We start from the raw sequence: 13,817 nt of genomic DNA on the forward strand, positions 1-13,817 counted from the left end.
TACGGGAACTTTTAGCCCAGCGTGTCGTTGGGTGCGGCGCCGTGGGTGGCTGCTGGGCTAGTGATTTTGAATCTCGCGCCTTGCTTGCTTATCAGACCATACTGCGCATGCTCGTAACTTCAGGAACTACTTCAGGAACTTATCCCGAAGGGTATGTTTCAGGGCGGTGTGAATGCAGGAATAATTAATGGGTATTTTTCAGCCTAAAAATGTTCTCGTAATTTAACGGGGATTCTTGTGATCGAGGCGGTTTGAAACCACCTATCACCACAATTTAAAGAACCATTTTCATTGTATTATCACAGGGTGCTACATAAGCACCTGCCCGATTGCCCGGGGCAAGTAAAAGTTGAAGTCGGGCAAGTGTTTTGAAGTAAAGACCAAAACTACTTGCCCGAATTGGGCAAGGAAAATTATCACAGTAGAATTACCAAAATTAGGGTCGATGTGATATATCTACCCTAAATTTGGTCATGGCGGGCACGATAAAATAACTTTGGAAAAAGAAATGCAAGAACATGGTACATCAGTTCATGTCAAAAGAGAGGAAAAAAAGGTCAATGGTTTATAAAACCGCAATATTTTTTTTTTTAAGAGGTAAAACTTTGTTTTCAAGGATTTTTTGTGAAATAGTGAAATAGATATTTGGGCAAGTATATTTCAACTATTTGAAAATTTACTTGCCCGACAGGGCAAGTGCTTCTAAAAAGTTTTTTTTTTATGTAGCACCCTGTATCATTATGTCCTTATTTGTTGAAAGACGGCAGAGTTATTCCAACTTTCAACTGTCCTGAACTAAACCACAATTATTGACGATTTGTCCTCGTTATTCCCCAGACGTGAATGAGTGCTCGGATGAGACCGCGTGTGAGCATGGACAGTGTATCAACATAGAGGGCTCTTTCCGCTGTCGATGTCCGCAAGGATTCACTACGAATCCAACACAAACAGACTGCATAGGTCAGTATTATTCTTTCACTCAGTCCTGCCCATGCTATTACGTACCAAGGAAGAGCTTCATAACAAGGTTTTTCAGCTGCATTGTTATGAGCCAAAATACCTGCATCTGATTGACTCCAACCAATTTTTTAAAGTGAATATCAGTTATTTTTTTATTTGTTTTTTTGTCATAAAAAGAATTGGACCTTTTTATTGTTTTTTATTGTTATTTTCATTTTGTATAATTTCTTGTGTGTCCTCACCTTTGTTCACCCATTGACCTTGACTCACAAAAATTTAGAAGTCATTTTGAAATTAATGCATATTATCTGACCTTCACGAAATGACTTGATCAATTAGTGAAATGCACTCTTTGAAATATATACTCATTAAATAAGGAATAAATATGACAGATTGTCTTTGTTTGAAGCAGTGATGGATGGGGGGAGGGGGGATAAAGTTTAGAGCAGCACCTCTCAACCTGTTCTTCCTCGAGGACAGATTTGACTCTAATATTTTTTTCGAGGACCACCTACCAAAATTTTACGAAAACGTCAATTTTGATGAAAGATGTTTTGTGAAATTTGAACACAGAGCTCTGAAGCACATTCAAAACAAACAGTTTGAGAACTAATCTGCATTCGCAAATGTCTGGTAAATGGGCCACAATTAACTACATACACAATATGCATGCACATAAGGTTTACATCAAAATGAGATCAAAACCATCATAGTGTGCATTTGCATGCTTTGCAGCATGCATGATACCTAAAATAAATCGTGCTTTAGTTTTGTTTGACCCACGAAGACCGATCGGACATAACATGTTCGGATAGGCCTGTGACATATACTATGGTAGTACTATAGCTTTCTCGGGAGCTTCTCGCGGCCCACCTGAGAGAGCTTCGCGGCCCAACGGTTGAGAAGCACTGGTTTAGAGGTTTAACCACCCCTTGTACTCCCTAAAGAGGGAGAGGGGAGGGATCAAACTCCAACACCCCTTTCCCTGCTGCCAAGGGTTGTCAAGTTGTGTAGCAGCTCATCACCTCTGGGTCAAACCACCTTGTCAAATCTCCATCTAAGCAAATAACTACATATGTTATGAAAAGTCTATATTTCACAGAAAAAATCTTTTATTTTTTCGTTTAAGTCATGTACATTTGTAATCATGTCCATTAAAGACTGAATGTGGTCATTTATATTTATTCCCTCGTAAAAGATAAGCAATAATTGACAGGCACTTTGGGCATTGCTCCAGTTTTGAAGCCGAAGAGAGTTAAAATACGAGATGGAAGCCATCAACCAAGTTCACACGATCTTGCGGTTTGAGAACCTCTTCATTGGATTGCCTCAAGGGCCGTAAAAAACAGAGTTTACATCCCCGTAATACTTTCTCTTTGGATTCTTTATCTCTGTTTGTGTTCCTTACTTTCTGAACCTGAACACCAGACCTGTTTCTCCTCTGGGGGGATATGATGTCTTTATTGCACTAAGAACTGCTGAGTAACACTTTCTAAAAAAAAAATAATGTAGTTTTCCTGATGAATTTTTACAATCATTTTTTCCATATCACCACTTAATCACCTACCGATATATTCTTTTCTTTTTTTCGAAGGAAAAATGTCTTTTATGTGAACATTTTCCCTCAATACACCATGTTTTGCTATGATTTTTTTAAACTTGAATACAAAATTGGCAATATGATTCATTCAGTGGTGATCCAGGGGGAAGGTTTGTTTTTCTTCTATTTTGTATAAAAGTTTTTACATGACATTTTCCATCTAGGAATATAAGAGTGACTTAAATATTGGTAAGATGGTACATTGAATTGTGTTGAATGGTGTTTCACAAAAAATGATACTGGTTTTGTAAAGTAAATACAGTGAAAACTGTATATAAAGACCACCCAAATGAGACAAGTAAAGTCTTTATGGACAGATCGCTTTAATACAAGTTTTGGAATTCTATTTAAGGGAAACCAAATTGTGGTCTTTGTACATGTAGATAGCTAGTCCTTATAGTTTTTCCCAAAGGTGTGACTGTAATATTTCTATTTGAATTTATAATAAGTATATGTGGGGAAGTCAATTTGTTTATTGAATTAAATGAAAGCATTTATGTACGCAAATTTACAACACCCATATGCTTAACTTTGTTTCTCTTTCACTGATTTCTCTAGAAGATGGTTGAATGGGTGTCTCATTCCTATTATGCTTGAAACATATCAGTTCTATTGTGGTAGTAATATTCCTGGGGGCGCCACCATTTAATTCTTGGGATTTTATGATTCACCTGCGCAATGTGGTCGAATATGTTTATAATTTTATTCCATTTCCCCCAACCACAAGCCAAGCACAAAGGGGTTGTCAACCTTTCAGAGTAATCCATTTAAACAGTACTTCCATGTACTCTGTGTGTATTCCCATGATGGAGTGGTAATGTGCTGTCATCCATCATGGTATGCAAGTCTATTTATCTATGCAACTTTACAGAATATGTCTGAAGTAAAAACAGCACTTCTCATTGCATTCTGATTTCACAATGCTTTCCCCAAGAAAAGTGGGTGATATGATATCACGTTTTATGTTGAATGTATAACTTGTTTATTGAGAAATATGATTGAACTACATGTATGAATAAAACTTGCAGGTATTTGTGTTAACTTTTTTAAAATAAATTATTGTGTTTTCTACATTCAGATAGTGCTTGATACGATTCAATCAAATGAATAATAATAATAATAATGATGGTGATGATGATGATGATGGTGATGATGATGATGGTGATGATGATGTTGATGATGTTGTTGATGATGATGATATTGATGATGATGCTGATGATAATTATGATAATAGTAATAATAATGATAATTATAATAATGATATTTTTGATGATAATGCTGATAATATTAGTGATAATAATTATTATGATAATCATGTTTTTACGAATATATCTGTTCCAATTTAGACATCGATGAGTGTGGACAGGCCCGAGACACACCCCTGTGTGGTGAAGAGGCCATCTGTGTGAATGAAGTAGGAGATTATAGGTGTGTTTGCACTGGGGATACTGTGTATGATAGTGAATCAAGAACTTGCCAGGAGCCTGCAGCACAGGGCACACCAGAAATAGGTGAGTTTATCTCTCATAAGCATTGATGCAGGGCTTAAATTAATCCAAGCCCACAGTTTTTAGTGCTCTATTGATTGAATTTGTTTTTGTTTGAATTTGTTCTGTAAAATAGAAATGTGCCCTAGATAAAAAAAATGGCCTTGCCATAAGAATATCAAAGTTTAGTATACATTTTTTTCATTCTGCATTGGATTTGGACTTGGTCGATAAAAAGTCAAAAACTTTTTGTGATGAATGTTCTTATGGTAAATTAAATTTAACCTTTAAAATGAGAAGTATAACAGTAGCTTGCAGGTCTTTAATTAACTGAATGTCATGCGGTGCATGCCCTGTTCACCGTCTTTGATGCATGGCCCTCTTATTGGCGTAGGTGATTTTTGGTGCCTTTTTGAAAAAAAATTCCAGATAATCTGTGATACCAATGTGCCCTATGGAAAAGAGCTTTGCCTAAAATATAAAAATTTAAGACCAAAGTTTGTCCTGTATCATTTCATTCAGACTGTCCTGAAAACAATTTATGTTCATTACCCACTCCCTTGAGTGTTAAAAAAATTAATTTGGCATCAAGTGGCTATTTCTTTTTTGATAACATAACTTGACTGGCTTTACGTAGGCCTACATTGAAAAAATGGGAGAGTTGGTTCATTATACTGCAGCAATGATATCATTAGTGATAACAATGATGGCAAGAACAGCAGCGAAACATTAACAAAAAAAAATAACTATGAAATATTTATCAACAATAAGCAGTCAATGCTTGCATACATGTACATTTCATATTGATATATTTATTCTTGTTTTATTACAGTTAAAGTGGAGAGGAAGGATGATTGTTATGGCAGCATTAGAAAAGTAAACTTCTGTTCAAATTTACTTGGTTCTAATATAACTCGAGAATGTTGCTGCAATGTTGGGCAGCCAATAATATTGATTCATTTTTAATGATATTTTTTTCTTCATCTTATTTCAGTCGAGGTGGAGAGGAAGGATTGCTATGGCAGTATCAGTGATATAAACTTCTGTTCCAATGTGCTTGGTTCTAATATCACTCAGCAAGAATGTTGCTGCACCGTTGGGGCTGGGTGGGGTGATGACTGTGACCTCATTGTCTGCCCCTCACAAGGCACACGTAAGCATATGTGAAGATATGTAATAAATACCTGTCAACCAGTACAATTTTCCTGTATTTGGTAGACTTTTCTATTAAGTATGGGTATACAATATTTCTTGATCTTAATACATCATTAGAAAAAAGATTGAATGATTTACATCATTCTCATTCTTCTTGGCTTTTCATGGTACAGTGCTCTTGCATCAATTTTTATTGTGATTTGCAAGTGTGTGTTTAAAGTGAAAATTCATGTTAAAAATGGAGCACCAGTTAAAAAATCATGGTAAAAAGTATTTTTTTAGCTCTCATTTCATAAACAATAAAGGAGAGAGAGACTAGAAAATAGGAAAGTCTGTTTTTTTATCATTAGTCTTCATGGTTATTTATTTTATTTTTTTAAGGAAAACTAGCTTTTCTTGATGTTCAATATTGTTGTATTTATTCATATTGGTTTATAGTGAGGCAGTTGTTGATTTTGAAGATGTACTTTTAAAATTAGTGCTCAATTAGGCTACGCGAGCTTTAATTCATCCATTGATAGAAACTGTAATGTTGCTGTGTGTTGTTATATTTTCAGTTGCATACAATGAGACGTGTCCCGTTGGTAAAGGCAAACATGTTATCACACAGAGAAGACCAATAGAAACTATCAATATACCAGACACTTACCCTGAAGCAGCTGCACATCCATCAGCAGGACAAGAAGCCAGCATCTTGGGTATAACTTATCATCTTTCATTATTTCCTATTTTATTTCATTTCATTTTTAGGATGTATCTATGATTATGAATTAGAATTGTTAGTTCTATTGTCTTGCCTGCATAGCAGAAAGGAGACATACATGTAGGCACTGCTTTTCCGATAGCTGCGACTTTGTAAACAAGGCTAGGCTTTTGAAATGTCATCATAACTTGAAAGTATATGTTTTTTTTAACGACACTTGGACTTTTAAGGGTAATCAAGTATCATAGATCATCTTGCATGAGTTCAGGTCATGTGATCAAGATCAAAGGTCATTTTGTGTCAAACTTTAGCCATTCTTGATATCAACACAAAAAACTTACACATAATTTCTATCAAGTATCTGCAAATGGATGAATGAACTTTCAGATCACTAAGCGAAGGTCAAAGGTCATTTTTTAGGTCAATGATCTTATTTCCTCAAATTAATGGGTTATTTTTCTGAATAATTATTCATCTTAGTTGTGTTCAATGTCAGCAATGCTACTATATTGAATCATGCAATGCAGGCAAAATTGCCGGCGACATTCCACTTGTTTGTCATCACATATATAAGAGCACTTAAATTATATGTTAGAATTCAATAGTGCTATCAAAATGAACATGTCATGTGGGCCCCATCTTACAAAGAGTTACGGTTCATCTGATCAACCACAACTTTGGCAAGTCAGCAACATCTAAAATGCATGTTTGTTCGAAATATTTTCTAGATATGATGTAAAGTCATACATTTATTGTTTTCTTGAAAATTCTGGGTGCTTTGCTTTGCTTACAAAGGACATTGTGCAAATTTCCTCGAGGCAAAAATTAGGACACTGTTGGATTTCCATATCGTTTAGGTTGATCGGATCAATCGTAACTCTTTGTAAGACAGGGCCCAGGTCCCATGAGTGACAGGCACTGCTTGAGCCATCACAGATATAATATATCAGTTAAAGATCATTATATTATAAACAGATTAAAAAAGAGCATGAATTTTTTTAAAAAGACAGAATATCCTTTGAAATGATCAACTAGTATGCGTAATACTCTCTTTTCACATCCGCTTACACTCTCACTGAGCTAATACATGTATGTAGTCAATAATTTTTATTCCTTTTCATCCCTTTTTTCTCCTTTTTGTCTTACAATAGGCATAAATGAATGTGAAATCTTCCCAGAGATTTGTGGGGCTGCAACTTGTGTGGACAAAGAAATCTTGTTTGATTGTAATTGTCCTGAGGGCTACAAGTTTGATGATGGTAGCAAGACCTGCACAGGTACATTCATGATATAACTTGTATTACACACAACAAGGCTTTGAGCAGACAAAAGGAGGGACAAGATTTTTTTGCCCCACCTATCTTTTGTCTGCCCTATGTTAGATAGGAGGGGAAACAAAATCTGCCGTCCCTCCTATCTCTTTTGTTTGCCTTTGGTTTATTGTGTTCATTCATGTTTTGAAGTTTAATTATGTGATTTTCTTGGTTGCAGAAAGTGTAAAGCATGTTCATGTTCAGTTTGTAATGATTATGAACCCAGTGGCAAACAGCTTTACATCCTTTTAGATGAATTATTAATGAGATTTAGACATATGGTATTGTTTGTCTAGTGATTGCTTTTAATTGATGACAGAATAATAAAACAATGCTCATCATAAATATAACCCTGTTGAGAACTAGGTATTGTGTGGGAATTACATTCGGTGTATGTTTATTTTTTTTCTGAAGAAAGCTTTGTTTGAATGGATGTGTGCTTAATTTTGTTCCTATTCAGTTTATGACTACTGCTTTGTATACCAAGGAATTTGTGGAAATGGAACTTGTGAAAACACAGAGAGCAGCTACAACTGTAAATGCCCTGGAAGTTATGAATTTGACTCTAGCCTTCGAATATGCATATGTGAGTTGAGTTTAAATCGATTTAATACATATAAGATATTGATCTATTAATATTGGTATATTAGTATATGAGGTGTCAATATATCAATATTGATACATTTATATTAATCAATTATCAATTAGATATCCTACACTGTACATGCATATGTGAACAGTATTGCTATTCACCTATTTGATGATCAATTTTAGTGATGATTTTAAAAACTCTACTTTATTTTTGTTTCATCTTTGAGTGATCATGTCTTTTGCAGGAACTAGCGCATTGTTAAAAAAAAATTTCTCTAATTCTTAGTAATTTGTGTGAGGCCTGAAGCATGGCCATGAATAGCATTTTTCTATAGGGAAAATACATTTTAAAGTTTAAAAATGTATTTGAGCGAGGGAGGGAAGTGACTGACCTTACCACAAAGGAGTTTTCTGTATGTTAAAGTGGGAAAGTTTCCAATTAAAAGATATGTTCTGAATATCTTTTTTTTGGGGGGGGGTGGGGGGGATTTCCCCCCTTGTACTGTCTACATTCATTTTCTAAGGGGTTTACTCACCTCATAACATGAAGGAGAAAGAAGAAGGGAGGAGGAAGAAGGGCAGGGGTAGTGGAGAAGGAGGAGGAAAATTGGAAAAAGAGAAGATGATAAGGAAGAAATGGAGGAATAGATTGGGAGGGGGAATGATACAGTAGAATGCAATTAATCTAGCTTGATCTAGCTATTAAACACACCCTTTTAGATGAGAACTACCTCCATTTGGCATATCATTCTTCTTCCTCTCTTTAAAAGGGTTCTAAATTGCATTAAACATTTTTGCTGAATCATCGCAAAAATCTGCTTGCAAATAAGGTTGTCATATTTGATTGAATCAGACAATTATTATCTGTCCCTTGGCGTTGTGGTTTCCTGTGACTAGTAAATCCTGAGTACAATGGTGCTCAGCAATATCAGTTTTATCCTTTGACTATCTTTCTTTCTTTCTATATATTTACTAGCTACCCATCTATCACTTTATCTATCTATCTTTCTATCTATCTGTATGTCTATCTATCTGTCTATCTATCTATATATCTATCTATCTATCTATTTATCTGTATGTCTATCTATCTATCTATCAATCTGTCTGTCTGTTTATCTATCTATCTATCTATCTATCTATCTATCTATTTATCTAATCATCCATCTATTATATCTCCCTGTATCTATCTACATGTACTTTCCCAGCTATCTATCTATCCCTGTATCTACTTAGTATTATTGAATATTTATATTATATTGGATGGCTCAGAATGGAATACCAGAAATATTCCAAGAGTTTGGGCAATATTCCACGAATCGCAGATGAGTGGAACATTGGCCCTAACGAGTGGAATATTTCTGGTATGCCATGAAATGAAGCTATCCGATATAATTATTATCATCTATCCCACCCCCCCCCCCCAAAAAAAAAAGAGGGAAAAATTTGATTGAACAAGTCATATCACTTATCACATTATGGCATCATCACTTCATTAAGATCAATTTTGTCGTTGACACCCGACTTATGTGTAGTTCATCACGACGTCATTGAGTGTCATTGTGCTCTATGTTGCGCATCACATTGCATAATTCACACATTCGCGCATGTGTACTAGACTGTTGTATACGGTCTCATTTTTCAGTGGCAAATTTTGTACAGGAGCCTATGGGATATTGGTTGGATTTTGGTCCTTTTTAGGGATACACTCTGATACTGCACGGGCAATAGATGAAGGCCAAAATACACGTTTTTAACGCATCGCCAAAACGGTCTATGTAGATGATAGAAGTAAAAGTTTAAAGGCATTTAAACACTTCAATATGAAATCATAATATCCATCATATCGTGAAGACCATTTCTAGCTCAATGATGTTCTTAACCCGTTGCCTCCGAGATTCTTTGAATCCCATATGTTTAACACAGGGAACCAACGGTTCCCGTAAGCAACGGGTTAATAAAAGGTATTTCCCGGATTGGCCGGATGTGTACTTTGTTTCAGTGGTAAACCATTGTGAATCAGCTGCTGATATTTGTGGAAATGGAACATGTGCGAGCACAGAGAGAGGTCCAGTGTGTAGCTGTCCGGAAGGTTATCAGTTCGTACCATCACGAAGGTCGTGCCAAGGTAAACACTCAATGCATGATGCATTGCTAAATTGCCACTTGGTCTACACCTCCTTTGCCTATATTCCATGTCGTCTAATAGCCATTTAGCCCATTTACCATTTTGTCTAATTTCCATTTAGGCTATACCCATTTCATCTGATTTCCACTTAGTCTAACACCACTGAATCTTTGTGGTTAGATGAACTGTTCATGAACCAATTTTTTTTTTGAACAGTGCAAAATAGTGAATAGACAGAGAGGATATTAAACCACCTGGGCATTTGATTAAATTACAATTTAGCCTAAGTTGGAATTAGACTGAGTGTATTAAAGACCAAACAGCGATTGTACCAACATGATAGTAGACTCAGTTGATGTAGTCCATGTACTACTTGTAGACCAAGTAATATAACCCAGTGTATTTGCCAACTACTCAACTTTCGATCTGACTATGATTGGATTTGGAATAACACAAGATTCACTTGATGATTAAGTTTAGATCAGCTAAAATTGTATTCTTTCAATTAAACAAAAAATGTATATCAATTGAGGTTGAAAATTCAATTTCAATTTATTTCAACTGATATTGTCAACTAAAAAAAGCTTCATTGTTGAAATTTAGTTTTCAGTTTAATACATGCAATCTTACATTATATCCAGAGTGAATGTATCTCTGGTAGTAGTGATAGTAGTAGTCGTAGTCGTAGTAGTAGTAGTTCTTAAAGGAGAATGAAACCCTTGAAACCAGCTGAATCCATATCAAAGAGAAAAATCAAAGAAACATATTGTTGAAAGTTTGAGGAAGATTGAATGAATAATAAGAAAGCTATGAGCATTTAAATATTGAGATCACTAGTGCCATGTAGATCCTCCCATCGGCAATGCGACCAAGATCTGTCTCACTTTTATAGAGTCTATCACAAGGTGAGGTGTTCTCTTTATGAGATGACAAGTACAGAGGTTTCACAACATTATACCATTGATGAATCGTTTGTCATATGATTAGAATAAGCAAAAAGAGATGTTTTGGGGTATATTTTCAGTGTCCAAATGGGAGAGTTGTACGTGTGTGACATCACAGATCTTGGTCGCATTGCCAATGGGAGGATCTCCATAGCATTAGTGATCTCGACATTCAAATGCTCATAACTCTTTTATTGCTAGTCCTATTTTACTCAAAGTTTTGTTGATCTTATTCTTTGATTTTTCTGCTTTCACAAAAGCTAACTTGCTCCAAGAGTTTCATTCTCCTTTAAATTGAAACATCAAGTATATCTCAAATATCAAACACTTCTATTCAGTTAGATCATGGTTACAAAGGTATTCAATTTTAAGGAATGCAATAGTGATGTCCTAAATCTCTGTTTATCCCAGTCCAGGATTATTGTTTTGTATACAACGGTGTTTGTGGGAACGGTACATGTGTGAACAGACCTGATGGGTATGACTGCTATTGCCCTGAAGGACAGAGGTTCAGTGAAAGCACCAGTACTTGTGAAGGTATGTCACCAATAGCCTTATCCATCATCATTTGATTGTTTAAAAAGTATTCATTTGGTATTTATTAAAAAAAATATGTAGACTTTGTGATCTTTCAAATATTTTTCATGTGTATTTAAAGTGATGTGAATAAGTGTAATTGAATTGAACTTTGTGATCACGCTGCATAACAATATAACCTCTTCTTGAGCAAGATCCTGGTGGATCAACTAATGACAGGATGTGACTATTTCAAAAGCACTACTGCCAAAATAACACTTATCTCTACCACCATTCTTCAAGTTATACTGCCATTTTTAGACATAAATGATGGTCAGATCACAACAAAAGCATCAATTATATGACACCAAGACCACTATTTTCCTTTACATGAATCCTACATCCACTACTTTTTCCACATAAATCCCTCTAATTTTATATACCAATATACCAGATGAACACTTATTTAAATAGATTAAGGAAAATGGATAAATCATGTTTTCACACTTGTATATAGACAATGTATGTCTATTGGAAATTACAAAATGTGAACAAACAGAGATGCCAAGTCTCCCTTACTGTTGGCTATTAAAAGGATCCTTGAAAATTTGATTATTGCTCAAAACTGTACCAAAATACATTGGCTCCCTCTTATTTTGTGAATTTACCTATCAGAGCTGTGAGATAACGATCTGGGGTGTACTGAATCATCAGTAATTTCAAACTTTATGACAGTTAAGTATTAAAGTTAGACAATGGTGAAATAACAAAGAACACTAAATATCCACGTTTGTGTAGATGTTTTCCCTGTAAAACTTAATCCAATACTACTCACTTTTTCCCATATTTGTTCTCCAGGGTCCACCTATAGGCCAATAGACAACAGGTTAGATTGAATACCAAGTAAAAGGAAATATATGACCAAAAAATACATTTGGCTCTTCACATTCACAAATAACATCAATTCTAACTTTGATTAAAACAAATCTTTGAATTCTTGTCTCTTTATTCAGTGACCAATTTCTGTGTTGTGCTAAGTGGTATATGTGGCAATGGAACGTGCATACCATCTTTGAATGGATACTCTTGTAGATGTCCAAGTGGGTTCCAGTTTGACAGTGATGCTGGTTACTGTGAAGGTGAGAGTTATGCTTGTGTACGCTATATACATATGTTTGGTTTTAAAGTACTGTATAAACTTATGTTGGTCATAACAGGGGGGGGGGGTGGTCCAAAGTAAAGAGGATAATAATATTCCATAAAATATTCAATATCTTTTTTTTGGCACAACTAGCGCAACAGAAAGAAATCATCAGCGCCCAAACCAAATTGGTCTATAGAGCATAGCAGTTTTTTTGATAAAGGAGTAATATACAGTTGAAAGGCTATTTACAGCTACATGTAAGTTGGTAGAGCAGTGGACTCTTAAACTGGTGACTTGTGATCAAATCCAAGTCATTCAGAGTGTTAGAAACGCACCCAAGTTTATGAACATTACAAAGAAACATTTTGAAATATTGGAGGTAGGGGTGCCAGTGTGTTTGAGCCTATAATCATATAAATGCTGTGTGCTTGCATGTTTACGTAAGGAAGTTTACTTTGAAAGTACCAAAAAAGATATAAACTAATATTTATGATTTTATTGACTATTTTGTTTGTTTATTTTCATTATACAGATATTGATCTCTGTGTAGATCACTCTGATCTATGTGGTAATGGTACATGTGTGGATCAGGGTCAGAACTTCATCTGTATTTGTCCCGAAGGATTTGAATTCTCAAATACCAAAGTCTGCATAGGTAAATATCATTGTACAATTGTCTTATTGCAAGTCTTTTTTATTTTTTTTTCTTCAAAAATAGCAAAATCAAATTGCTTCATTTAGGAGAGTCAACAGAAGATAAACAACATAATGGTTGTGATTTCTGGATTCAATTTTCATGTATTTTTAATATGATTGTTCATATTTCATATATCTGCATGATTTGGATATTCACTTTTTGTATATTTTATTAATTTATTTACAGATATCAATGAATGTTCAACATCATCTCATTCTTGTGGTTTGGAAGCATCCTGTGTAAACACACACGGCAGTCATCATTGTGCTTGTCAGGCTGGCTTTGAGTTTGATCCAATAACAAGGACGTGTGATGGTGAGAAAATAGTATAAAATTGTATGAACCACTTTGACCCTTAGAATATTGAATAATCTAATATCATAGACCTTGTAAAGGCGCCACTCGGTTCCACAAGTCAATGGGTTATTAGATCCAGGGGTGTATCCATGATTGACCAGTAGGGGGGTGGGGGCAGTGGTGTTCAATTTCAATTATCGCCATGCAACAAAAGAAAGAAAGAGGCAAGAAAAACAAAGAAACAGGGTTGGGGGACAGTCAAGGCTCGATCTCTCATCCCGGCCA

The 13,817-nt window shown here is 35.2% G+C and overlaps 1 protein-coding gene across 1 annotated transcript in view; it reads left to right on the top strand.

Annotated features, from left to right (window-relative positions):
* The window catches only part of LOC129265219 (fibrillin-1-like), a 61,283-nt gene that overhangs the window by 25,025 nt on the left and 22,441 nt on the right, over nt 1-13,817 (top strand). The window contains exons 8-18 of the mRNA XM_064101486.1: nt 838-960; nt 3,907-4,071; nt 5,042-5,200; nt 5,760-5,900; nt 7,057-7,182; nt 7,679-7,804; nt 9,809-9,934; nt 11,290-11,415; nt 12,408-12,533; nt 13,071-13,193; nt 13,422-13,550. Coding sequence (XP_063957556.1) covers nt 838-960; nt 3,907-4,071; nt 5,042-5,200; nt 5,760-5,900; nt 7,057-7,182; nt 7,679-7,804; nt 9,809-9,934; nt 11,290-11,415; nt 12,408-12,533; nt 13,071-13,193; nt 13,422-13,550 — 1,470 coding nt within the window. The remainder of the gene's footprint in view (nt 1-837; nt 961-3,906; nt 4,072-5,041; nt 5,201-5,759; nt 5,901-7,056; nt 7,183-7,678; nt 7,805-9,808; nt 9,935-11,289; nt 11,416-12,407; nt 12,534-13,070; nt 13,194-13,421; nt 13,551-13,817) is intronic.

This window comes from Lytechinus pictus, chromosome 7, assembly GCF_037042905.1.
Source record: "Lytechinus pictus isolate F3 Inbred chromosome 7, Lp3.0, whole genome shotgun sequence".
NCBI classification, from domain to species: domain Eukaryota; kingdom Metazoa; phylum Echinodermata; class Echinoidea; order Temnopleuroida; family Toxopneustidae; genus Lytechinus; species Lytechinus pictus.